Genomic DNA, 27,861 nt, shown 5'->3' on the forward strand with positions numbered 1-27,861 from the left:
GGCTTCCCCACCGGGCGCTGTGGGCTGCAATGAAACTGGTTTTAACAGAGACACAAACCCCACCTGTGTCCCGGAGGCTAGTGGAGCAGCTGCCCCTTACAGTGTCCACACCAGCGCGCGCGGCCCACCTCCTACGGCCGTGCCGGGTCACGATTACAGTGGGCCACAGAGACCCCTTACCTCCCCTTTGAACGCGGCCACGTGATCAAGGAGACAGCGGCGAGTGTGTGACTAACCGAGAAGAATACCGGAGCCTCCGCTGTCTTCAACCATTCCTGGGCAAAACCTAGAAGTCGGCCCCCCACCCTGGGATCCCCCAGAGGGAGGCCTGCCTTGTCATGCGGCAGGCTTGTCCGCTTTGGAAGCAGGCTGACGGACAGCCCAGGTTAGTTTCGGTCTGGGCTTGGCAGGTCTGGAAGCACGAGCTTGCTTTGGTTACGCCTGACCTTTTGCTTTACGTGGAGGACGAAAGGGCCGAATGAAAGTACTTTTAGCCTTCTGCGTGGAAGGTGCCGTACTAGGTAGGCAAGCTGTTTTAGCAGTAGCCAGATCAGCCACAATCTTATTGAGGTTTTCTCCAAAGAGAATGTCTCCCTTGAAAGGAAGCACCTTCAGGGTTTTCTTGGGATCCATATCCACTGACCACGATCTCAACCAAAGGATACGTCTGGCCAAGACGGACGTAGTAGCAGCCTTGGCCGCCAGCACCCCAGCATCGGAGAAGCCGTGGTAATATATGAGAGACATTGTCGAACATGCTCAGAAGCATTAGAAGGCAGCTCCGCCTCTAGCTCCTGAGCCCACGCCTCAACAGCTTCAGCAGCCCAAGTTGCTGCAATGGTTGGCCTATGCACAGTCCCCGTTAAGGTGTAAATCGCTTTCAAACAACCCTCCACATGTCTATCCGTCGGTTCCTTCAGAGAGGTGACGGTAGTTACTGGCAGAGCAGAGGAAACTACCATGCGCAACATATGAGAATCTACAGGCAGAGGAGTTTCCCAATTTTTACATAGCTCCGCAAAGAGAGGATAGCGAGCCAACAGCCTCTTATTTGGTGTGAATTTTGTCCCTGGATTTTCCCAGGATTCCTGACGGATATCAGCCAGGTGTTGAGAATGAGGTAAAACTTGTTTAACCACCTTCTTACGTTTAAACCTGTCTCGCTTTTTAGAGACAGGCTCAGGATCATCAGAAACTTGAAGAATGAGCCTAATTGCCTCAATCAAATCGGGGACATCCACCATTGACTTCCCTTCCCCATCAGAAGCATCTGAGTCAGTGTCTGTGGGATCAGTATATGCACCATCCTCCTCAGAGGACGTGTCTGGGATAGCAGTGGATTGTGAGGAGGTAATGGTCCGTTCAGAAGACGTCTTAGGTGGGCGAGAGTGACACTTGGATTTAGTCAGTGACCGGTTCAATTGCTGTAACTGAGTGGAGATTTGATCTGCCCATGACGGATTAATAGCAGGGACCATAAACTGCATTGGCACAGGTGGTCCCACAGGGGGCGCCAATTTAGTTACAACAGCGTGGAAAAGGTAGCCCAAGGTGGGTCATTTGTTGCACCCGGTGCTAGAGACCCACTGGGGGGGGGTAAGGAACCCCCTGAACTCTCTGCTGCCAAATTATCCTTTAAAATGTCTGTGGCATCACCACCACGTAATGTGGGAGAACCCCTAGCTCCATTGCCTCGTGTAGCTGACATAATAAGAAGCACAATATCGGGCAACCTGGTACAATTCTTAGCACCGATATACCTAGCAAGAACTCCCAGTGCAGTGTGACTGTCAGCACAAACCGGGAATCAAAGAGATATATGGTGACTATAAATCACAAGGAAAAATACACAGCAAGTATAACTTGTGAAAAACCTACATTATACAGAAAACCTGATACACTTAGCACCCTCAGGTTATGGAATATAGGAGTAGCAGGCTGAGTGAAATACCCGATATGGCAGCCACGCAGCAGCTACATGCACACACACACACACACACACACACACACACACACACACACACACACACACACACACACACACACACACACACACACACACACACACACACACATATAAGCACAAACGTACCATGCAGAAATTATGCACCATAAAACTGCACTGGACTAGCAATACAAACTAATACTCAGTATAGCTATATATGTTAACAATAGATATAACAAAGCACAGTAGATTCTGGATGTATATCACAGGGTGTTTGCACCACACAGCCCTGAATGTATGCACTCTTTCTTACCTAACACTGTCCCAGTGACAGGTAGAATACTTAAGTGTCCTGTACAATGCACAGCGCTGGCGATCAGGCGGCTTTACAGAGGAGGATTTGCCCCAGCAATCCCAGGAACAGCTCAGCTCCGTTGTGATGGCTGCTGACAGGAAGTGAAGGAGAGATATGCAGCTCCAGGGTGGTAACAGTCAATGAAATTGTTTTATGAGAGGAAAAACCGCCACCTGTGCCCAGTGTCTCGGCGGCTAGTGGAGCGGCTGCCCAGTAACAGTGTCCATGCCAGCGCGCGCGGCCCGCCTCCCACGGCCGCGCCGGATCGCGGTTAACAGCGGCCAAAGATATCCCTTACCTCCCCTTGTACCTGCAGCCACGCGATCCTGGAGGGCAGCAGCGGGTGTGTGTGACTAACAAGAAGGACACCGGAGCCTCCACTGTAGTAACCCGGCAACCAGGGCGCGGGAGTATACAGCGCCGCTGGGGGAGTGATGGAGCTGCAGCTGAGTATGTCTTATGACATTAAAAGCTGCAGCCCTTGAAGTCTTGAAAGTTTTCTTTTCTTCAATATAAGCTATAATATGGGCTGCAAAGGCAGCCCCCCTGTTGATTGCCTGCTTACTGCATGGCACCAACTTACAAACTGAGCTCCTGTGCATGGAGGCGGGGTTATAGAGGAGGCAGCGCTGTGCATCTTGGGAACAGTCAAAGCTTTGAGCCTGTTGGTGCCTCGGATCAAGATCCTAATCTACACCCCGATGTTAATCCTTGGGGAGCCCAGTGTACCCCGCAGCAGAAATATAAATGAGTCCAAGGATGAAATTAGTGGAAGAAATGTAATCCTTCGTTAGGGATGTAATCACCTCCCCAGATTCAAGTGCGGCAGCCAATCTCCAAATTCCTGCTGTGCTCCGGGTGTGTGAGAGTGAGGACAGGCACCTGCCAGGTGCAGCAGCTCGGGAGATAGCGACATATAATACAGGTGTGCTTATACCAGCGCTGTGCATACATGTGCGTATCTGTGTCATCATTACGGGTGTAGTATGATATGCCGGCGGTCGGGCTCCCTGCAACCAGCATACCGGTGCCGGGAGCCCGACCGCCGGCATACCGACAGTGTGGCGAGCGCATATGAGCCCCTTGCGGGCGCGCTACGCGCGCCACGCTATTTTATTCTTCCTCTAGGGGGGGTTGTGGACCCCCACGAGGGAGAATAAGTGTCGGAATGCCGGCTGTCGGGTTTCTGGCGGCGGTATACTTTGCGCCGGGATCCTAAGAGCCGGCATACTGAAGACCACCCATCATTACGTAGAACATGAAACGCTCGGTGACTGCCATATGCTCCTCTACAAGGTATCCATATACAATAAATAATATCGTATAAAGGTGATTTCATTTGATCACTAACAATAGGATGAAGCATAAGAAGAGGAACTTGTGAGTGCGTCCGCCCCCATTATGTACATTGTGTGAATGTTGTTCCTCTACAGGACTTCAGTATAAAGTTGCAGTATATAACAAGTAATGACACTGATCTCTCTGTGTAGTGGTAATCCACAAGCTAAGTTACAAGCGTACGAGGGACAGTGGTCAGCCAATGATGGAACATTATTATAGTGGTAGAAAGTCAGCAGCGCCAAGCTCCAAGAAACGTGCAGTGGCCGGCGCCTCTAGTAAGTGTTTCCCCGCACATTATGTGCTTCCTCTACAGAACCTCGCTATAAGGTTATATAACACATGTATTTACACTAATAACTGTGTATAGTCTGCAGACTAATAATGTCCTACTAGCAGGATGTGTACATGTGTGTAACGTGTGTGGGTGCACATGTTCTCTTGGTACATGTACAGTATGTAAGGTATGTTGGTGCATGTATCCTATGTGGGTGCACGTGTGACATGTGTATGTACATGTACAGTATGTAACGTATGTTGTTGCACGTGTTCTGTGTGTAATTTATGTGGGTGCACGTATTCTGTGAGTACAGCATGTAACGTATGTGGGTGCACATGTTCTGTGTGTACATGTGTGTAACCTATGTGGTTGCATATACATTATGTAACGTATGTGGGTGCACGTGTTCTTTGTGTACATGTATATAACATATGTGGGTGCACGTGTTCTGTGTGTACATGTATATCACATATGTGGGTGCACGTGTTCTGTGTACATATACAGTATGTGGGTGCACGTGTTCTGTGTGTACATGTGTATAACATATGTGGGTGCACGTGTTGTGTGTGTACATGTATATAACATATGTGGGTGAACGTGTTCTGTGTACATATACAGTATGTGGGTGCACGTGTTGTGTGTACATGTATATAACATATGTGGGTGCACGTGTTGTGTATGTACATGTATATAACATATGTGGCTGCACGTGTTCTGTGTATACATGTATATAACATATGTGGGTGCACGTGTTGTGTGTGTCACCAGTGATGATAGAGGTAGGAGTCTTTATATATATATGTATAAAATCACGTTTCTTAATTTATTTAAAAGAATTAGCAACCACATTACATTGTATTGATGTGAAAGGGTTTCCACACTTTCTCTGACGTCCTAGTGGATGCTGGGAACTCCGTAAGGACCATGGGGAATAGCGGCTCCGCAGGAAACTGGGCACAAAAGTAAAGCTTTAGGACTACCTGGTGTGCAGTGGCTCCTCCCCCTATGACCCTCCTCCAAGCCTCAGTTAGATTTTTGTGCCCGGCCGAGAAGGGTGCATTCTAGGAGGCTCTCCTGAGTTTCTTAGTAAAAGTTTAGTTTTAGGTTTTTTATTTTCAGTGAGACCTGCTGGCAACAGGCTCACTGCATCGAGGGACTAAGGGGAGAAGAAGCGAACCTGCCTGCTTGCAGCCAGCTTGGGCTTCTTGGCTACTGGACACCATTAGCTCCAGAGGGACCGAACACAGGCCCAGCCTCGGAGTCCGGTCCCAGAGCCGCGCCGCCGGCCCCCTTACAGAGCCAGAAGCAAGAAGAGGTCCGGAAAATCGGCGGCAGAAGACATCAGTCTTCACCAAGGTAGCGCACAGCACTGCAGCTGTGCGCCATTGCTCCTCAGGCACACTTCACACTCCGGTCACTGAGGGTGCAGGGCGCTGGGGGGGGGCGCCCTGAGCAGCAATAAAAACACCTTGGCTGGCGAAAATACATCACATATAACCCCCAGGGCTATATGGATGTATTTTAACCCCTGCCAGAATACAGCAAAAAGCGGGAGAAAAGTCAGCCGAGAAGGGGGCGGAGCCTATCTCCTCAGCACACTGGCGCCATTTTCCCTCACAGCTCCGCTGGAAGGACGTCTCCCTGACTCTCCCCTGCAGTCCTGCACTACAGAAAAGGGTAAAACAAGAGAGGGGGGCACTAATTAGGCGCAGTATTAATTAAACAGCAGCTATAAGGGGAAAAACACTTCTATAAGGTTATCCCTGTATATATATAGCGCTCTGGTGTGTGCTGGCATACTCTCCCTCTGTCTCCCCAAAGGGCTAGTGGGGTCCTGTCCTCTATCAGAGCATTCCCTGTGTGTATGCTGTGTGTCGGTACGATTGTGTCGACATGTATGAGGAGGAAAATGGTGTGGAGGCGGAGCAATTGCCTGTAATGGAGATGTCACCCCCTAGGGAGTCGACACCTGAGTGGCTGAGCTTATGGAAGGAATTACGTGACAGTGTCAGCTCTTTACAAAAGACGGTTGATGACATGAGACAGCCGGCTACTCAGCTGGTGCCTGTCCAGGCGTCTCAAAAGCCATCAGGGGCTCTAAAACGCCCGTTACCTCAGATGGCAGATACAGACGCCGACACGGATACTGACTCCAGTGTCGACGATGAAGAGACGAATGTGACTTCCAGTAGGGCCACACGTTACATGATTGAGGCTATGAAAAGTGTTTTACATATTTCTGATAATACAAGTACCACTAAAAAGGGTATTATGTTTGGTGAGAAAAAACTGCCTGTAGTTTTTCCTACATCTGAGGTATTAAATGAAGTGTGTGATGAAGCGTGGGTTTCCCCCGATAAAAAACTGATAATTCCTAAAAGGTTATTGGCATCATACCCCTTCCCGCCAGAGGATAGGGCACGTTGGGAAACACCCCCTAGGGTGGATAAAGCGCTCACACGTTTGTCTAAACAGGTGGCACTACCGTCTCCTGATACGGCCGCCCTTAAGGAACCTGCTGACAGAAAGCAGGAGAATATCCTAAAATGTATATACACTCACACGGGTGTTATACTGCGACCAGCAATCGCCTCAGCCTGGATGTGCAGTGCTGGGGTGGCTTGGTCGGATTCCCTGACTGACAATATTGATACCCTAGATAGGGACAGTATATTACTGACTATAGAGCATTTGAAAGATGCATTTCTATATATGCGTGATGCACAGAGGGATATTTGCAGACTGGCATCAAGAGTAAGTGCGCTGTCCATTTCTGCCAGAAGAGGGTTATGGACGAGGCAGTGGTCAGGTGATGCTGATTCCAAAAGGCATATGGAAGTATTGCCTTATAAAGGGGAGGAGTTATTTGGGGTAGGTCTATCAGACCTGGTGGCGACGGCAACTGCTGGGAAATCCACATTTTTACCCCAGGTAGCCTCTCAACATAAGAAGACGCCGTATTATCAGGCGCAGTCCTTTCGGCCCCATAAGGGCAAGCGGGCAAAAGGCTCCTCATTTCTGCCCCATGGCAGAGGGAGAGGAAAAAGGCTGCAGCAAACAGCCAGTTCCCAGGAACAGAAGCCCTCTCCCGTTTCTGCCAAGTCCTCAGCATGACGCTGGGGCTTTACAAGCGGACTCAGGCACGGTGGGGGCCCGTCTCAAGAATTTCAGCGTGCAGTGGGCTCACTCACAGGTGGACCCCTGGATCCTTCAGGTGGTATCTCAGGGGTACAAATTGGAATTCGAGACGTCTCCCCCTCGCCGTTTCCTAAAGTCTGCTTTACCGACGTCTCCCTCCGACAGGGAGGCGGTATTGGAAGCCATTCACAAGCTGTATTCCCAGCAGGTGATAATCAAGGTACCCCTCCTGCAACAGGGAAAGGGGTATTATTCCACGCTGTTTGTGGTACCGAAGCCGGACGGCTCGGTGAGACCTATTTTAAATCTGAAATCCTTGAACACTTACATACAAAGGTTCAAATTCAAGATGGAGTCACTCAGAGCGGTGATTGCGAACCTGGAAGAAGGGGATTATATGGTGTCTTTGGACATCAAGGATGCTTACCTCCATGTCCCAATTTACCCTTCTCACCAAGGGTACCTCAGGTTTGTGGTACAGAACTGTCACTATCAGTTTCAGACGCTGCCGTTTGGTTTGTTCACGGCACCCCGGGTCTTTACCAAGGTAATGGCCGAAATGATGATACTCCTTCGAAGGAAGGGAGTTTTAGTTATCCCGTACTTGTACGATCTCCTGATAAGGGCAAGATCCAGGGAACAGTTGGTAGTCGGGGTAGCACTATCCCAAGTAGTGTTGCGGCAGCACGGTTGGATTCTCAATATTCCAAAATCGCAGCTGATCCCGACGACACGTCTTCTATTCCTAGGGATGATTCTGGACACAGTCCAGAAAAAGGTGTTTCTCCCGGAGGAGAAAGCCAGGGAGTTATCCGAACTAGTCAGAAACCTCCTAAAACCAGGCCAAGTGTCAGTGCATCAATGCACAAGGGTCCTGGGAAAAATGGTGGCTTCCTACGAAGCAATCCCATTCGGCAGATTCCACGCAAGAACTTTCCAGTGGGACCTGCTGGACAAATGGTCCGGATCGCATCTTCAGATGCATCAGCGGATAACCCTGTCACCAATGACAATGCTAAATTCCTTGTCGTGTAAACAACCCTTATGAAGCTAAGAATACTGTACGCTGTTTATTTAAGAAATACCGTAATGATACGCTATTTGCGTGACGATCGCTCAGCCGTAGGCGAGACGCTCAAGCGTCACGTTCGCTCACGGCCCAGTGATCACAGGACACGTTATTGGTTATGTCTAGGGGAAAGATTCGCTGTAACGTAGCGTACGCTAGAGACCACGAGGAGGTCACCAGCGATGCAGACGCTCACAACACTATACCTTTATGTTAAACCTTATACCGATGAAACACACAGAATACCTTAATGTGAGTACAGGGTGTAAATGCAACCTTGTGTAACCTGACTATCTACAAAGCTGTTTGAGCGTCACCGACGCTCAAGTGAACCCTTAACACTATAGTAAATACACTGATACTGGTTTAGGGTTCCAAAGCCTATAATCTGTATTATATCTAGTATACTTGTAAAAGAGTAACACAGTACAAATGATACACTACAATATAACAAAGACTTCCTAACCAAACACCTAACTAAGGGATAAACTACAATGCTATCCTGGTCTAACACAATACAATACAATAATACTACGAAGTATTTAAGAGAAAAAGAGGAGAGGAGAGATAGAGAGAGAAAGAGAGATATTGGCTCACAGAAAGACAATGATTACGGAGAGAACTTACGCACAAAGGGTATGATCGCCAGCGCCTCGATATCCAGCTCCCGATTATCAGCAGATAACCGTTGATGAGAGAGTGAGAGCTGGATGTGGTTGGTCTGCCTATTTATGCCCCACACACAATGCAATCTCCTAGTCCCTACAATCCTACAGTTTATTGGACACAGGAATTCGGCCCTGTACTGTAACCAAAGGTCATAGGTTGATTCATACAGGTGGGCTGTGCTGATTTCCAACAGCTCAGGTGGGTGGGGAACTGGGTTTCCCGCCGCATACCTGAGTATGTGCAAATCATAGAAATGGACATAAACTTCTTATGTCCATAACTATTCGCACGAGCGATTAATACGCTCCAAACCAACACCGGAATATTGCTAATTAAATACTCTTCCGATGGGTATCAAACACTGCTGTATGACTCCTGTTAGACCCTTCGTGCAATACAAAGAGGGATTCCTCCGCTCAGGGACATTCTATCTAAACCAAACTTACAGAAACTATTGAGGGGAACATGATCTATGAAATACATTAATTGTGAATATTTGTAACGAATGAGTCGCACGCTACGATCACATAAACTCTACCGTAAATGCGCATACTGCGCGTGCGAGTGCACGCTATTGCGGGTATGCGCTTCCACGGGAGAGCGTACGCATGCGCAGCACGGACCAGTGTGCGGTGCAAATATGGCAGTGTGCATTAAGACATTTTTCTGACTTCGACACCAAAGACAAGGGTGTCTCTCTTGTGGTGGTTGCAGAGTGCTCATCTTCTAGGGGGCCGCAGATTCGGCATTCAGGACTGGGTCCTGGTGACCACGGATGCCAGCCTGCGAGGCTGGGGAGCAGTCACACAGGGAAGAAATTTCCAGGGCTTGTGGTCAAGCCTGGAGACATCACTTCACATAAATATCCTGGAGCTAAGGGCCATTTACAATGCCCTAAGCCAAGCAAGACCTCTGCTTCAAGGTCAGCCGGTGCTGATCCAGTCGGACAACATCACGGCAGTCGCCCACGTGAACAGACAGGGCGGCACAAGAAGCAGGAGGGCAATGGCAGAAGCTGCAAGGATTCTTCGCTGGGCGAAAAATCATGTGATAGCACTGTCAGCAGTGTTCATTCCGGGAGTGGACAACTGGGAAGCAGACTTCCTCAGCAGGCACGACCTCCACCCGGGAGAGTGGGGACTTCACCCAGAAGTCTTCCACATGATTGTAAACCGTTGAGAAAAACAAAGGTGGACATGATGGCGTCCCGCCTCAACAAAAAATTGGACAGGTATTGCGCCAGGTCAAGGGACCCTCAGGCAATAGCTGTGGACGCTCTGGTAACACCATGGGTGTACCAGTCAGTGTATGTGTTCCCTCCTCTGCCTCTCATACCCAAGGTACTGAGAATTATAAGACGGAGAGGAGTAAGAACTATACTCGTGGCTCCGGATTGGCCAAGAAGGACTTGGTACCCGGAACTTCAAGAGATGCTCACAGAGGACCCGTGGCCTCTACCTCTAAGAAGGGACCTGCTCCAGCAAGGACCCTGTCTGTTCCAAGACTTACCGCGGCTGCGTTTGATGGCATGGCGGTTGAACGCCGGATCCTGAAGGAAAAAGGCATTCCGGAAGAAGTCATTCCTACCCTGATCAAAGCCAGGAAGGATGTGACCGCAAAGCATTATCACCGCATTTGGCGAAAATATGTTGCGTGGTGGCCCCAACGGAGGAATTTCAACTGGGTCGATTCCTGCATTTCCTGCAAACAGGAGTGTCTATGGGCCTAAAATTAGGATCCATTAAGGTTCAGATTTCGGCCCTGTCGATTTTCTTCCAGAAAGAACTGGCTTCAGTTCCTGAAGTTCAGACGTTTGTCAAGGGGGTGCTGCATATACAGCCTCCTTTTGTGCCTCCAGTGGCATCTTGGGATCTCAATGTAGTTTTGGGGTTCCTAAAATCACATTGGTTTGAACCGCTTAAATCTGTGGATTTGAAATATTTCACATGGAAAGTGGTCATGCTGTTGGCCCTGGCTTCGGCCAGGCGCGTGTCAGAATTGGCGGCTTTATCTTATAAAAGCCCTTACCTGATTTTTCATACGGACAGGGCAGAATTGAGGACTCGTCCTCAATTTCTCCCTAAGGTGGTTTCAGCGTTTCACCTGAACCAGCCTATTGTGGTACCTGCGGCTACTAGGGACTTGGAGGACTCCAAGTTGCTGGACGTTGTCAGGGCCCTGAAAATTTATGTTTCCAGGACGGCTGGAGTCAGAAAATCTGACTCGCTGTTTATCCTGTATGCACCCAACAAGCTGGGTGCTCCTGCTTCTAAGCAGACTATTGCTCGTTGGATTTGTAGTACAATTCAGCTTGCACTTTCTGTGGCAGGCCTGCCACAGCCAAAATCTGTAAATGCCCACTCCACAAGGAAGGTGGGCTCATCTTGGGCGGCGGCCCGAGGGGTCTCGGCTTTACAACTTTGCCGAGCAGCTACTTGGTCAGGGGCAAACACGTTTGCAAAATTCTACAAATTTGATACCCTGGCTGAGGAGGACCTGGAGTTCTCTCATTCGGTGCTGCAGCGTCATCCGCACTCTCCCGCCCGTTTGGGAGCTTTGGTATAATCCCCATGGTCCTTACGGAGTTCCCAGCATCCACTAGGACGTCAGAGAAAATAAGAATTTACTTACCGATAATTCTATTTCTCGTAGTCCGTAGTGGATGCTGGGCGCCCATCCCAAGTGCGGATTGTCTGCAATACTTGTACATAGTTATTGTTACCTAAATCGGGTTATTGTTGTTGTGAGCCATCTATCCAGAGGCTCCTCTGTTATCATACTGTTAACTGGGTTCAGATCACAAGTTGTACGGTGTGATTGGTGTGGCTGGTATGAGTCTTACCCGGGATTCAAAATCCTTCCTTATTGTGTACGCTCGTCCGGGCACAGTATCCTAACTGAGGCTTGGAGGAGGGTCATAGGGGGAGGAGCCAGTGCACACCAGGTAGTCCTAAAGCTTTACTTTTGTGCCCAGTCTCCTGCGGAGCTGCTATTCCCCATGGTCCTTACGGAGTTCCCAGCATCCACAACGGACTACGAGAAATAGAATTATCGGTAAGTAAATTCTTATTTTTATTGCAACATCTTGTAAGATTTAATTATAATTAAAAAAAAACTTAGGCTGGGCACACATTATAATGACCGGCCAACCGGAAAATATCGCATGCAACACACTAGATTATGTAGACGATTTGTCGTATTATTTTTCGTTCCAATACGACTAATAATCCCGCTATCATCCTAGTGTGTACCCGTCACCCGTCCTTAAACTGCCAGAACACTCGGGAGCAGGTCATTCTTCCACATGACAGATCACTTCACCTTCTCTCTGGTGGTGGCATCAGCCGCCACAACTTCTGTGTCCCTGGTCTGTATCCAGCTGTGAGCATGATGCCACACATAAATACCAGTGGTGCACACGGGGGGAGTTTCTGAGTACCCGGAAACCCCCACTGACAGACGGCGAGAGCGGGCACTGTATTATTAATCCCTGCCCCTCATGGCAAAATGCTGTGATTCACAGGTAAATGGGTAGGGGGAAAAGCCAATAGGAAACCATTCCATTCAAATCGCCTAGTGATGGCTCCCATGTACAACACGGCCGCAACTGCCAGATGATAAAGAGAGAGTCTGTGTGTGTGTGTGTGTGTGTGTGTGTGTGTGTATTTATTTTTTATATATGCTTGCATTGTAGGTGGAGTAGGGGTAAAATGTTGAGGTGAACAGGGGGGATGAGGTATGGCTGGGGGGCTGTAATGAACGGGTGTGTTTCTAGGGCACATGAAGCCCTGCAGGCTGGTAGAGAGTTTATAAGGCAGTGGTAGTGAGTTCCAGAGGAAGGGAGCAATGTGGGAAAAGTCTTGGTTGTGGGAGGAGGAAATCAGTGCAGAGAAGAGTTCTGATGACCTAATATTACGCTGTTCATTGGGATGTCAGAGTTTTGTGATTCTGCCTGTATACCATAGTGCGTCTATAATCCTATTTATCATATGAGTGATCCTTATACACTCTTGGATTTAGTGTACTGTATGTGATTACCAAACCCCACGCAGATACAGAATCATTACAATGACTTTCTCTCCTCTGTGATTGCTGGCAGGATAAAGCATCATACAGTACATACGGTATATTGGGCTAGCATGCCAGGGATGTAAGAGCTAGATTACTGGACAGCAGAACGTAAATCTGTATTCCCTAGCTATGGCACAAAATACAACTGATTTGGTGTATTACATGTATCATTAAATCATGTGGATTAATGGAATCTGAAAATATTATATAGTAAAAGACACTCGATCAGAGTAAATGTATTCGCTTTCTATTTCTAATTCATTTACTCTTCATTTTATTTTGTTGGCTTTAGAATCACAATTTGCAGAGAGAGCGATAAAATGTTAAGTGGATTCAAGTAACAATATGCATTTTATCACGTTTATTTCTGATCCTCAACTTTAACCACTTTGTGTTTCATTTACAGTATATCGGATTTGGTTAAAACATATTACAATTCCAGAAATATTATAATACATTGTTCTGTTTTTTTTAGCAAAATAAGTCTATGATAAAATTGCCGTATAACTGTGTATTGTTCGGAGATCCACTTTTCCTGTGTGGATTAGTCAGTGACTACTCCGCTTACTGGCAATGTGTAATTTTGTCTGTTCTTAGCCTCCTAGTTTCCTTTCAAGCCTGTGTGACCCCTGTCAGTCCCATACAATACTGATAGAGAGAAACGGGCTGCTAACCTGGATCCCTTTTATTATCCTACAGAAATGGCGGTACAGAGCGCACCGGTTATGGCGTATGAGGACTGTATAAACGGTATGTGTTTCTTTTAATATTTTGCTACCTCATTAGTGAAAATGTCTGCCATTATAAGGGGAGCTGTATCACGCCTTCTTAAAAGTGTAGATGTTGCCCATAGCAACCAATTGCCTATCTTCCTATCATTTTATAGAATGTACTTGAAAAAAGGAGTGTTATGGTAGACTTACCATGGTTAACACTCTTTCTGCGAGGTACATTAGGCTCCACAGGGAAAACATTGGGGGTGTAGAGTGGGATCTTGATCCAGAGGCACCAACAGGCTGAAGCTTTAGGCTGTCCCAGGATGCATTGGGGCCTCCTCTATAAACCCCGCCTCCAGGCACTGTGAGCTCCGTTTCGTTAACCAGTCTAATGCAGGAGCAGGTAAGAGAGACGGTAGATGTTAGTCACATAGACCCACATTCTCACGACAGGAGAAGGGACCAGCGACTAATGCCATACAAACCCATAGAAGCTAAGTGCATTAGGGTGGGTGCCCTGTGGAACCCAATGTACCTCACAGAATGAGATTTAACCATGGTAAGTCTACCATAAATCTCCTTTTCTGCAGCGGGATACACTGTGTTCCACATAGAAAACATCGGTTGATGTCCTAAAGCAGTTCCTCAAGGGAGGGGACGCGCCTTAACGGATATGAGAATCCGGCGTCCAAAGGAAGCATCCTGGGAGGCACAGAACCTAATGAACGTGTTCACTGAGGACCACGTAGCCACCTTGCACAATTGTTCGGGCCATCCAAGAAGGTCCAACAGACCGAGTAGAATGGGCATTAATAGTAGCAGGAGCTTGGGAGTCGAGCCTGCGCATAAGCTTGTGCAATCACCATTCTAATCCATCTGGCCAAAGTTTGCTTATTCGCAGGTCAGACACGTTTGTGGAAACCAAATGGTACAAAAAGGGTATCTGACCTCCTAATAGTGTCAGTCCTCTCCACATATGAAGAGCCCTCACCACATCCAAAGACAAGTCCGAAGAGATAAAAGCCGGAACCACAATCTCTTGGTTAAGGTAAATGATGACACCACCTTAGGTAAATAACCTGGTTGAGTTCGTAGACCTGCCCTTGCACAGTGAAATATCAGAAAAGGCGGACGACAGGACAGAGCGCCTAAGTCTGACACCCATCTTGCAGAAGCCCTAGCCAGCAAGAACAGGGCCTTGGCCGTGAGCCATTTAAGGTCCTCCGATTCAAGAGGTTCACTTGGAGACTCTTGCAGGGCATTTAGTATAACAGCTAGATCCCATGGAGCCACAGGAGGGACATAGAGAGGCTGAATCCGCAGTACACCCTGAGTGAATGTATGAATGTCAGGTTTAGACGCAATTTTTCTCTGAAACCATACCGACATGGCAAATATGTAAACTTTGAGGGAGGCCAGACGAAGGCCTAAGTTCAGGCCTCGTTGCAGAAAAGCCAGAATTCTGGAAGTTCTGAATCTATATGCATCATAATTCTTATCCGCACACCAGGTGAAGTAAGAATACCAGACCCTGTAATAAATCCGAGCAGATGCCGGTCTGCGGGCCTTCAACATAGTTTGGATAACCGTCTCGGAAAATCCTTTTGCCCTCAGGAGTGATGCTTCAAGAACCACGCCGTCAAAACCACTCTGGCCAGGTCTGTGTAGAGACAAAGGCCCTGTACGAGGAGGTCTGAGAACCATTGCTTTCTGGCCACATTGGAGCGACTAGGAGTAGCACTCCTCCTTCTTGTTTGGACTTCCGTAGGATCCTGGGTAGGAGTGACACTGGAGAGAACACATAGGGCAGCTGAAAGTTCCATGGAACTGCCAGTGCGTCCACGAATGCTACTTGAGGATCCCTGGTCCTTGATCCGAAGACTGGAACCTTGTGATTGTGTCAAGATGCCATGAGGCCTACGTCCGGTAGGCCCCACCTGTCCACTAGGAGTTGAAAGACTTCTGGATGAAGACTAAATTCTCCAGCGTGCACGTCCCGGCGACTGAGGAAGTCCGCTTCCTAATTCAGGACACCCGGAATGAACACTGCTGATATAACTGGTAGATGGCGTTCCGCCCAACAAAGATTTTTTGACACTTCCATCATTGCCATACGGCTTTGAGTGCCGCCTTGATGGCTGATGTATGCCACCGTGGTGGCGTTGTCTGATCGTACTTGAACAGGCCTGTTTTGTACTAGAGGCAGGGCGAGAGATAATGTATTAAACACTGCCCTCTGCAGCCCTCTGGAGTCAAAGAAATCATGTGAGATCTGACACCATCAGGCCAAGTACTTGTATCGCTAAGTGTATAAACACTTAGGGGTGACGAAGGAAGCATCTTATCCTGTCCTGAAACAGTCTCTGACTGTACGTGTCCAGGTGTGCCTCCAGGTGCACCATGCTCTGTGCTGGGACCAGCGAGGACTTCTTGCATTTGATAAGCCACCAGTGGGCTGGCAGGAAGGTTACTGTCAGTTGTAGATAACTGAGGAGGACTTAATGGGAATTCGCCCGAATCAGCGGGTCGTCTAGGTACGGCAGGATTTTGATTCCCTGGCGTCGGAGATGTGCAATCATCACGGCCATGACCTTGGTGAAGAACCGAGGAGCCGTAGCCGGTCCAAATGGGTAGAGCCTGGAATTGACAGTGAAGGTCACCAATAGCAAACCGCAGAAACTGCTGATGCGATGTGACCATAGACATATGCAGGTATGCATCCTGTATATCCGGGGATATCATATAATCTCCATGTTCTATAGCCAGTACAATAGAGCACAGCATTTCCATATGAAACCTGGACACTCTCACAAACAGAGATTTGAGGTTTAGTATAGGCCGGAAGGACCCATTGGGTTTCGGGACCAGCAACATGGTCGAGTAATAACCTCTGCCTCTCAGGGACTGAGGTACCGGCATAACCACTCCTATACTTAGGAGAGAACTCACAACCGTTTGTGGAGCCTGCACTGTTAACAGATCCAATAGGAGAGCTGTAGTGCAGAACTGGCGTGGGAGTCGTCTCTTGAAGGAGACTGCGTACCCATGAGAGAAAACTTCCAGTACCCAAGTGTCTGAAGTGGTCTTTAACCAGACCTGGGTAAACTGTAGAAGTTGGCCTCCCACCCTGGGAACCCCAGAGGGAGGCACACCTCGTCATGCGGCAGGCTTATCATGTTTGGAAGCAGGCTGATGGGCCGCCCAGGACTGCTTTGCCTTGGGCTTGGTGGTTTTGGGAGCACGAGATTGTCTGGGGTAAGCCTGACCTTTTGCTTTCCCTTGAGCCAGAAAAGAATGAAAAGTGGTACGTTTAGCCTTCTGTGCAGAAGGATTAGTAGTGGGGAGAAAGGTAGTCTTAGCAGCTGCCATTCAGACACTATATTATATATATATGTCTACCCCAAACAGATGTCCCCAGTGAAGGGGAGTACCTCCAAGGTCTTTTTGGAGTCCAGGTCCACTTTCCATGACCTCAACCACAGTATACGGCGAACCAGGACAGATATGGACAACGCTTTGACTGCCATTAAAATAGGCGGCGGTGGTAATGTGAGACAGGTATTGTCTGGCCTTGTCAGATATGTCTTCGGGCTGCTCTTCCTCTAGTGCCTGAACCCTCTTTTTGCAGCCCAGGAGGCAGCAATAGTGGGCTTATGATTAGCCACCTGTAAAGGAGTATATAGATATTTCAGGCATCCCTCCACACACTTATCTGTCGGCTCTTTCAGAGAGGCAGGCTTGGACTGGCCCACAGGGGAACAGGGGAAACCACCGGTGGGCCCCACTGCCTGGATGCCCCACCTCCTCTAGGGAATCAGGTTCCAGACTGTGCATTTGAATTATAGATTATACATATATTACTCAGGACTATGGTATATTCTCTACAGTGCATTTTTGTATTAATCTGGTACATAATAATGCATGCACTAGCAGTCCATGCACTCTTTAATTGTTAACCAAGACTCTGAAGTTTGGCCACACCCCTAAACATGGGCCCCTAAAAAAGCATCCCCCCGGTGGGCCCTTTATACCCCAGTCCGACACTGCAGAGAGGTGACAGTGGCGACGACACCACTAAGCGGGTGTCGTAAGAATCCACCGGCGGTGGAATCTCCCATTTGTTGCATAACTCTGCAGGGAGAGGATAGCGAGCCAAGGCCCTTTCATGCAGAGGGAATTTCTTTCTTTGTAAGACCAGGGTTCCCACCTGATGTCCTTGGTCAGAATGGGATAATACAGTTTTAACCAACTTCTGCTGTTTAAACTGATCAGTTTTCTTTGCCACAGTAATGGAATCGTTATCATCAGTGATTTGTTGGATGTGCTTAAGAGCAACTACTAAGGGGGATACGGTTATTAGGTCGACAAGACTTAGGTCGACAGTCATTAGGTTGACCACTATTGGTCGACATGGTCCTTAGGTCGACATGGAAAAGAAAACGACATCAAAAAAGTAAAAAAAACTCATGCCGACCTTTTTCCATGTCGACCTTTTGACCATGTTGACCTTATGCATGTCGACCAATAGTTGTCGACCTAATGACTGTCGACCTAAAGTGGATTAACCAATTTGTGACTGTAGTTACACAGGTGGTGCCTAGGCGTTCCACCAGAGTAGCCAGTAGGTTGGTGAACGCAGCCCAGGTTGGCTCCTGTGTTAGATGCAGGAGCTGCGGACTAGCTGGGAGATGTATGACAAATGGTGCACAGACCGTTATACAACACTTCCCCTTCTGGTAAAGCCTTGTAGCATGCTCTACTTGATGCAGGTGCTTCCACTGATTTACTGCCATTTCTGTTAGACATTATGGAGGTCATTCCGAGTTGATCGCAAGCTGCCGTTGTTCGCTGCGTAGCGATCATTTAAAAAAAACGGCGAAACTGCGTATGCGCCGTAATACGCACGTGCGGCGTACTGGTACAAAGAGCATTGTGGTTTTGTACCGGTTCTTTTTCGACGATTCCATTCGCACAGCCGATCGCAAGGAGATTGACAGGAAGTGGGAGTTTATGGGTGTCAACTGACCGTTTTCTGGGAGTGTTTGGAAAAACGCAGGCGTGTCCAGGCGTTTGCAGGGCGGGTATCTGACGTCAATTCCGGGACCTTCGTCGCAGCAAACAACTACAGTGCTGGTCTTGTTCTGCACAAAATGTGTTTGTAACCGCTCGGCTGCACAGGCGTTCGCACTCTTGCAAAACGAAAATACACTCCCCCGTGGGCGGCGACTATGCGTTTGCACGGCTGCTAAAAGTAGCTAGCGAGCGATCAACTCGGAATGAGGGCCTATGTGAGAATGCAACAACAGAGCGACTTAGTACGATAAAGCCAAAGTACACTACCTGATAATAAATCTGGCATTACTGTATGTGACTGAATACACAGTATAATATACGTACTGGATAAATACTGAGTAGCACTATATTATGAGACCCAGACGCACCTAGTCACGTAGGGTACAGAATATAGGTGGTCATTCCGAGTTGTTCGTTTGCAAGCTGCTTTTAGCAACATTGCACATGCTAAGCCGCCGCCTACTGGGAGTGAATCTTAGCTTCTTAAAATTGCGAACGAAAGATTCGCAATATTGCGAAAAGACTGCTCTGTGTAGTTTCTGAGTAGCTCGAGACTTACTCTGCCAGTGCGATCAGTTCAGTGCTTGTCGTTCCTGGTTTGACGTCATAAACACACCCAGCGTTCACCCAGACACTCCTCCGTTTCTCCAGCCACTCCCGCGTTTTTCAAAGAAACGGTAGCGTTTTTTCCCACACGCCCATAAAACTGCCTGTTTCCGCCCAGTAACACCCACTTCCTGTCAATCACATTACGATCGCCTGAACGAAGAAAAAGCCGTGAGTAAAATACCTAACTTCATAGCAAATTTACTTGGCGCAGTCGCAGTGCGGACATTGCGCATGCGCACTAAGAGGAAAATCGCTGCGATGCGATGAAATTTACCGAGCGAACAACTTGGAATGACCACCATAGTGACAGTTATATCTGGGAAACACTGAGAGTGAAACCACACAGCAGATACAGACACACACAGTCACAAGCAAATCAGAAATTATCACAATAAAGCTGCACTGGACTAGTAGATATATATCATAGTGCAGTCCGTGACCGTAGGATATATCAGAATACTCGTACAACATATTATGTAAAGGCACACTTTTTCTCAGCTAACGCTGTCTGTGTTAAGACTCAAGTGAATGTAAAGTCACAGCTCTGTATACAGACAGCTTTATGTGGGAGACATTTCCCTGCAATCCCAGAGACCAGCTGCTGCAGCTATGCTAGAAGATGGCGCCCAGTGTCTCAGTGAGGGAGTGTATGAGGCAGCTCCAGGGCGGGATATCTGCGGGGAGATGACGCCCTGGGCTGGGAGAGGGGCTACAGGTCAAGCGCAGGCTCCCCTATGCTGGACCTCCACCCCAGGTACTAGTGAGCCTTATTAAATGGGGTGTTAGTACACCCGACCTGTGCTCTGACGCCCTGGTGGTCTAGCGGGGTCCCCGCTCGGTGACAGTGTCCACGCCAGCACCGCCACCCATCTACCTACGTCACATTTGGAACGCGATTTAATGGTGGGTCCCACCTGGGGGACCCTTTTGTCTCCTCCCTGTAGCAGCCACGCAAACCAGGCGAGCAGTCTGCGACTCTGTGGGGCTCCACCGCAAGTACCTGGGCACTGTGCCGTGGGAGTATGCAACGCCGCTTGGGAGGTGATGGAGCTGCAGCGCTGAAGTGTCACCCTCACATACAGCGCTGACAGCCCTTGAAGAAATCTTCTTTTTTCATAAAAGCTTTTCAAGGCTGCCCAGTGCAGACCCCCTGTTAAGTGACCTGCTGCTGCAGGCACCAACTCTAAACTGAGCGCTCAGTGCCTGGAGGCCCCAATGCATCCTGAGACAGCCTAAAGCTTCAGCCTGTTGGTGCCTCTGGATCAAGATCCACTCTACACTCCTGATGTTTTCCCTGTGGAAACCAATGTAAGCTGCTGCAGAAATTCTGGTTGGTTGCTACTGGCATCTTCACTTGTCCACTCATTAAGAAGGCTTGATACATTTCCAGTTATATCATTTTCCCATGAAGCCTGCTCTCTTAGTGGAGGCTCCCGCCATCTCCCTTAGTGGAGGCTCCCGCCATCTCCCTTAGTGGAGGCTCCCGCCATCTCCCTTAGTGGAGGCTCCCGCCATCTCCCTTAGAGGCTCTACGTGCAGTACACACTGTGCTGTCAGTGATTTCAGCGTATCCTAGTGTCAGGGGCTTTACTAGGTTTGGTGGTGCACAGGGCAAATAAAAACACGGAGCCTTAAAAACTGTTTTCTAAAATTCTTATATTGTCCTCCGAGAAAAACAGATTAAATGTAAGTGTCATAAACAGGGGTTCCGGTGGGAAATTAGAAGCGAGGCTGTGAACATTTGCAGCAATTATCTGGGGGCCTGGGTAGCTGCAGAAACATGAATCATTCCTGTAGTGGGAGGTTAGTTTTAGATGCTTTACCACTCCTGCCACCATCTGAGACCAATCATAGGACACGTAAAAAGAAAATATCTGCTTTTCTTAGTCTATTGCCCTCTACACAGGACAATGTAGGTAATTCATTCAGTCCTGATCTCTAGGCTGCGTTTTCGCACAGCGGGCGATGAGGCACAAACTGCGCATGCATATGCACCGCAATGCGCAGGTGCGTCGCACGCACGGGTACAAAGCGGATCGCTTTGGGGCAGTGGGAGCTACAGCTCCAGACCTCCACATAGGGAAGCCAATCCCGGGCCATTTTTTTCAATCCCGGGTATCGGGATTGAAAAATGGCGGATTGGCTGTTAGCTATGTGGGCCGCCCCCTCGCTCCGCACGCATAACTCACCATATACCAGGGGCGGGCGGGTGCGGAACAACTTCTGATCACTGCTGGCGGCTCCCAGCAGCGACTGACGGCGCAGCATGACCTCTCACGCTGTGCTGGGGAGCCGGAAGAAGGAAGCCGGGCAGCGTCTGAGCGTCCTGTAGACGCTCAACGCTGATCCCTCAATCCCCGGGATTGGAGCTTCCAATCCCGGGATTGAATCCCGGACATTTTTGGCCCTAAATCCCGGGATCCCGCCGATCCCGGGATTGGCCACCATACCTCCACATAAAATAGGCCCATCATCATGACAGCATGACGATGATCCGCCACCAGCTGGCCACACGGTAAGCCATAACTCATTAGTATTAAAATTGTGTTTCAAGTTTTCTCACAAAATGATGCATTATTCATAATTTTTAATATTTAGTGAGACATTGGGGCTGATAGTGTAATGGGTAGACACACCCACACGGCACTGGCCACTCCCACATGACAGACGTGCCTATATAGCACTGGCAACACCCACACATCACTGGCCACACCTCCTCCACTTCTCACAATAGGCCCCTGACCATTCCCAGGCCCATGTGGTCCGAACTACAGCCCTGGCTCCCTGCAATACCTAACATTAGATATTTGTTATTTTTGCATGTGTTACTTTATATTGATAGTTTTTGTCTTTAATTCCTACAAGTGGAAGAAGCTTCAAAACCTGTCCCAGTGGTGACCCCCCCACTCGTGAAGCTGATTTCCCTGCAGAACGCTAACGGCTCCTGGAACGTGAGTCCTCAATTATCCACAATCCTGGGAATTTCGGCAAAAGATCTAACAGACAAGAACCCGGATCAGGTATAGTGTTACTGATCACATCCGATGGCACAGTAATACATAAAACATCCAACTTATGTTCTAAGGTCCCGAACGCAGATACTGTGCAGAGCTTCTAGACAGGTAAAATCTGAGGTCAGAACTCCTGATTTTACATTGCTCGGGGGGAAATGTATCAAGCCTTGGAGCGTGATGAAGTGGAGAGAGAGAAAGTGCTAACCGATCAGCTTCTATCACTACAGGCTGTTTGAAAACTGACTGACTGGTTAGTACTTCATCTATCTGCACTTATCTCTCTCCAAGCTTTGATAAATCTCCCCCAATCATTAAATCAATTAAAGTTTTATAGTTTATAAACTGTTCCAGAAAGAGACTGTGCGTTTGATCATCTTCATCAGTCGTCTATTAGAGTCATATGTAATGAGTGGGATTTAGAGCAACCCCCAGGATACAGTCCAGTCGGGACAAACACCTACTGTAAGAGGGGAATTCAATTAGAAAATTCATCGGGATCGAAACACTGAAGTTTATCGTGATTTTTTTCCTAATGCTTCGCCATTTTTTTTTTGAGCAATCCAATTTGGTCGCCCAAAAAACCCCACGAGAACCCACAGGTTCAGTGAAAACTGTGTGTTTTCGCCGCCAGCAGTCCCATTGTTGGGGCCATTTTCAGGGATTTTGTTTCGCTTGCCAGAGGCAGGTGAAACAAAATCCCAGATAAGCCGCAGCTCGCACCTGCTTATCGGGGCTCATTGGATAGCCCCTGGCTAAACAATCATTGATTGCGGGTAATTGAATTTCCCCCGAAATATTCATTAATTTAAAAAAAAAAAAAAATGTGCGGTGCTATGGAGATGAGCCCATCTGCTCATGCTCTCCTCACCCCTAATTAGTGTGAGGCATTTATGGAAGCCCCAGTGTTCAGAAGGATCTCCAAGAGTGATTTCTAATACTCATCCTACACGTTTTATGTTAAAGACTTCCTCAGGGCAGAGATCCTTTTGATCATTCATGGCTGCGGGACCAGCTGTTATAGTAAGATAGCTCACCATATAGAGCTATTGGGACATAAGAGTGACATATGGATTCTGATGCCGCAATACCCCCAGATAATATGTAACACACCCCATATTCTCCTGCTCTGCAGAACGTGGACCCGTCAGTCTGGGCGACCATCCTGGCTGTGATCTGGCTTCATGCCTCCTGTCTGGAGCAAAGGGATGAGTGGGAGTTACTGGAGGGGAAGGCCGTCTCCTGGATTAAGTCCAGGGCAGGTAAGTGTAATCGCACCCACCAGTGTCACCATGTGATTTGCCGGCTTACATGTAGTTATATCTTTTTTGGGAAAACGTTCTTTTGGAGGATTGACTTAGGCTCCATTACCCATGGCAGGAGATTATCAGTAACGGAACCATGTGTAATATAGATGTATAGAGTGTAGTATAGTAAATAGCGCTTGTGTGATAGGAGCCAGCCAGGGCCAGCGTGGTACAGGGGAAGCCGCGGCATTGGGGGACTTCTGGGGGAGTTGGCAAAGGCAGGAATGCTGGGAAATTGTGCCACGTCTGGAGTTTCAGTATATAGTACCTACAGTAATATAGCTCTCTCTTTCCCTGAGTACAAGAGAGTGTCTCACCCGGTGGATAGACTGTCCTCACATGTTAGTAATATCCCCTTAGTTTCAGTATTAATGTTTCCATAGGAATTGCTGCTTCCTCAGGGTAGGGCGGCCCTACAGCGGCCGCACTCAGGCCAGTCCCACCTGCTGGATAATCATACTGTTTGGCTGCATCCATTGGGTGGCCATATGTGACAACATACAGCCAATCACACTCATGGATCGGTTGTCTCCCATTGCAGTCTGTTAGTGCAGTTGAATTGAAAGATGACCACACACACACAGGCCGACAGTCGTCATCTTTCTACCGACATTCCGGCTGGCTGATATGGATTATTATTGCTTATAGCAGACGAGTCCAGCTTACACACTGCATCAATTCATCCTGCTGATGTTACCAGTGCTCCGGCCAGATGTACTGCTGGTATTGCCATTTACAGGGGTAGTGGCAGGGGGGGAGGTAGCAACATTATAGTCTGTGCCCACATGCATGCCTATCCTCCTCTATTGGGAAGCTCCCGCGCAGTGCTGCGACTAGTTGTATTTAGCAATCCAGAATCTTATAGAGGTGCATGGAGCAAAAGTGTCATCGTCATATCAGCGGCTCCAACCAAGTAATGCCACGCCTCGCATGAAATAGAACATGTCAGATATTCTCTGAAAATACTCATCCATACAGTATATCCGGTTTTTATTTCCAGTGGAACTTTTGTGTTGGGGTCTCTCTGGGGTCCTTATAATGTTGTTTTTTTTACTGTATTTTTTTTAAGTTTACCTAGAACTAAACAGCGCAGATCTTGTGTAAGGTATTTGCAGGTTCTATCCATGCACATGTTCCTCCGGCTGTCACTTACAGGTCCTCTCTGTAATCCTCTCACAGGCTCCTCCCTGAGCAAGTTTCTCCAGGCCGGGAATAAGTTGCTGAAATCCTCTGTGGACCCCAAAGTGTTTGGCCTGTGAGAGGAGGCGCTCCGTGCAGGAAACAAGATGGCGGACGGCTTTTCCTCCTATCAGGATGTTGCTTTTGTTAGAATCAGTTTGTAGAACGATATGTTTTTGTGCCTTGTTACGCCGGTCCCCTGTGTGACCCAAACCAAAGCAGCAGGTGCTCAGTTATTGGTGAGGGGAAGAGGGATATTATTATATATGTGCACTGTATAACCCATTAATGTCCCATGATGCTTAGTGCAGCCTAGAACCTCTGCCACGCCCCACGTTGGCTATCCCTGCTCTAGAGCTTTAGAGGTTATAACACTATACAATACTTTAAACACCCCTCATTATTGTGCCTTATATAATCAGAAAGTGTCTTGTTAATCCGGTCATTTTGCACCGTCTCTGAATGTTATCTCATTATCAGTCCTAAAGACGTATCTAACCAACTGTCATGGCGTCCAGCAATACTTTACTATTAAAGAATCTCCAGTTACCGTCCCCCTGTGTAAGGGTTCTCTCTGTGCGGTGTGTGGCGTCTCATCCTCATATGTCACAGTGACACTGTGCTGTGTCCATCAGAGGAACATCTAATATATAAACTAGAGCTTTCATATAAGTGTATCATTCTATCAGCACTATGTATAAAGCAGATAACTCAGATTAATGTTCAGAATACGCCGCTAAGGTCACAGCATATTCGGAACATTTGGTCTGAGTCCTCATTGGCGGTCACCACTCACACCCTCAAAGGAGATACTACCACTGCTAGCCCCAACGTCCTACTAATGCCACAAATCCCGCTTTATGTTATATATCTGGTGTCTGACCGGACAGAATATACAACTGTACACATTTATCATTCACAGTGCCTTTTATATCCGCATTCAGGAGTGTATGAAGCGTATGCGTTATTTGTTGTTTGGTCTTTGTTGCTGAAAATAAATAAAAACTTTCTATAAATAAACAAAAAAAAGCTCAGCTGTAAATTACTGACTATGAAAACGGCTGTTACAGAGTACGTAATACAATAAGATAACAGACAACATCATATGCTGATCCCGAGGTGCACATATCTCTGCATTGGCTGCAAATGTGCCAACAAGTCTTCATCACCAGCCCAGCACCACCATGCCACTGACTGTGGCCAAGGACACATCAGCCCCGCTCCACCATGGCTCTGACCCTGGCCAAGGACACATCCTGTCATGTGCCCCGCTCTGCCATCGCTCTGACTGTGGCCAAGGACACATCCTGTCATCAGCCCCGATCCACCATGGCTCTGACTGTGGCCAAGGACACATCCTGTCATCAGCCCCGCTCCACCATGGCTCTGACCGTGGCCAAGGACACATCTGGTCATATGGCCCTGACCGTGGCAAAGGACACATCCTGTCATCAGCCCCGCTCTGCCACCGATCTGACTCTAGCCAAGGACACATACTGTCATTAGCCCCGCTCTAACCCTGGCCATGGACACATCATGTCATCAGCCCCGATCCACCATGTCTCTGACCCTGGCCAAGGACACATCATGTCATCAGCCCCGCTACGCCATGGCTTTGACTGTGGCCAAAGACACATCCTATCATCAGCCCTGCTCCGCCATGGCTCTGAACGTGGCCAAGGACACATCCTGTCATCAGCCCCACTCTGCCATGGCTCTGACCGTCGCTAAGGACACATCTTGTCATCAGCCCCGATCCACCATGGCTCTGACTGTGGCCAAGGACACATCCTGTCATCAGCCCCGATCCACCATGGCTCTGACCGTGGCCAAGGACACATCTGGTCATATGGCCCTGACCGTGGCAAAGAACACATCCTGTCATCAGCCCCGCTCCGCCATCGATCTGACTATAGCCAAGGACACATACTGTCATTAGCCCCACTCTGACCCTGGCCAAGGACATATCATGTCATCGGCCACGATACACAATGGCTCTGACCGTGGCCAAGGACGCATCCTGTCATCAGCCCCGCTACGCCATGGCTTTGACTGTGGCCAAAGACACATCCTATCATCAGCCCTGCTCCGCCATGGCTCTGAACGTGGCCAAGGACACATCCTGTCATCAGCCCCACTCTGCCATGGCTCTGACCGTGGCTAAGGACACATCTTGTCATCAGCCCCGCTTCGCCATGGCTCTGACCGTATCCAAGGACATATACTGTCATCAGCCCTGCTCTACCATCGCTCTAACTATGGCCAAGGACACATCCGGTCATCAACCCCGCTCCGCCATGGCTCTGACCGTGGCCAAGGACACATACTGTCATCAGCCCTGCTCCACCATCGCTCTGACCAAGGACACATCCGGTCATCAGCCCCACTCCGCCATGGCTCTGACCGTGGCCAAGGACACATCCTGTCATCAGCTCTGCTCTGCCATCGCTCTGACCCTGGCCAAGGACAGCATCCATTGGAAGGTGGCCTGCCTGGTCTGAATGTCGACATTGTGTCAATGTCCACAGTGAAAATGTCAACATTCACTATGCTGATGTGGACATAATGTTGACAGTCCATAGTAGCGTTATTATTGTAGTTAATGCCACACCCTATGCAGACATTCTGGCAAAGTCAACATTCTGAATTCTGATATTTTTTTACCACACCTGACCCATCTGCGCCACCCTGCTATCAGCCTGTAATGTGGCCCTTCCACCACCCAGGTTATTCACAGCTGGACCTTTACAATAATTAGACTCCTGTCACATTCAAGCCGCACCGCCTACTTGACCTCATCTTCCTATCCAGCAAGGTCACAAACGCACACAGGCCTCTGCAACACCCAGGCTCATACAGTATATCTGACTCTGCCTAGGCCTCTGCACTAGGATTCTTACTCCCACCTGGGCCTCTACAACAGAATCTCTGTCAAGCCCAGTACAGTCCCAGGCCTCACCTGTCTCTTATTACTCACTCCTGGCCACTATGCCACACTGACCCTTACTCTGCATAGGCCTCCTGACCAGGACTCGCCACAATCCAGACCAGTACTTTTTGCCTATTGTAACTTACTACCCCTCCTTCAGAAGGTACAAGTT

General features: G+C 48.5%; 1 protein-coding gene across 6 annotated transcripts in view; it reads left to right on the forward strand.

Annotated features, from left to right (window-relative positions):
- The window catches only part of LOC135054228 (von Willebrand factor A domain-containing protein 5A-like), a 373,972-nt gene extending 348,658 nt beyond the window's left edge, over positions 1–25,314 (forward strand). For 5 of the 6 annotated variants that reach the window (XM_063957548.1, XM_063957547.1, XM_063957546.1 and 2 more), the window contains 5 exons: positions 3,791–3,916; positions 13,565–13,615; positions 22,129–22,283; positions 23,410–23,536; positions 24,761–25,314. In XM_063957548.1, the coding sequence (XP_063813618.1) occupies positions 3,791–3,916; positions 13,565–13,615; positions 22,129–22,283; positions 23,410–23,536; positions 24,761–24,840 (539 nt within the window). In that variant the 3' untranslated portion in view covers positions 24,841–25,314. The remainder of the gene's footprint in view (positions 1–3,790; positions 3,917–13,564; positions 13,616–22,128; positions 22,284–23,409; positions 23,537–24,760) is intronic. The other variant, XM_063957552.1, reaches the window with a different exon arrangement.
- The last annotated feature ends 2,547 nt before the right edge of the window (positions 25,315–27,861 follow it).

This window comes from Pseudophryne corroboree, chromosome 1, assembly GCF_028390025.1.
Source record: "Pseudophryne corroboree isolate aPseCor3 chromosome 1, aPseCor3.hap2, whole genome shotgun sequence".
In the NCBI taxonomy this organism is placed as follows: Eukaryota; Metazoa; Chordata; class Amphibia; order Anura; family Myobatrachidae; genus Pseudophryne; species Pseudophryne corroboree.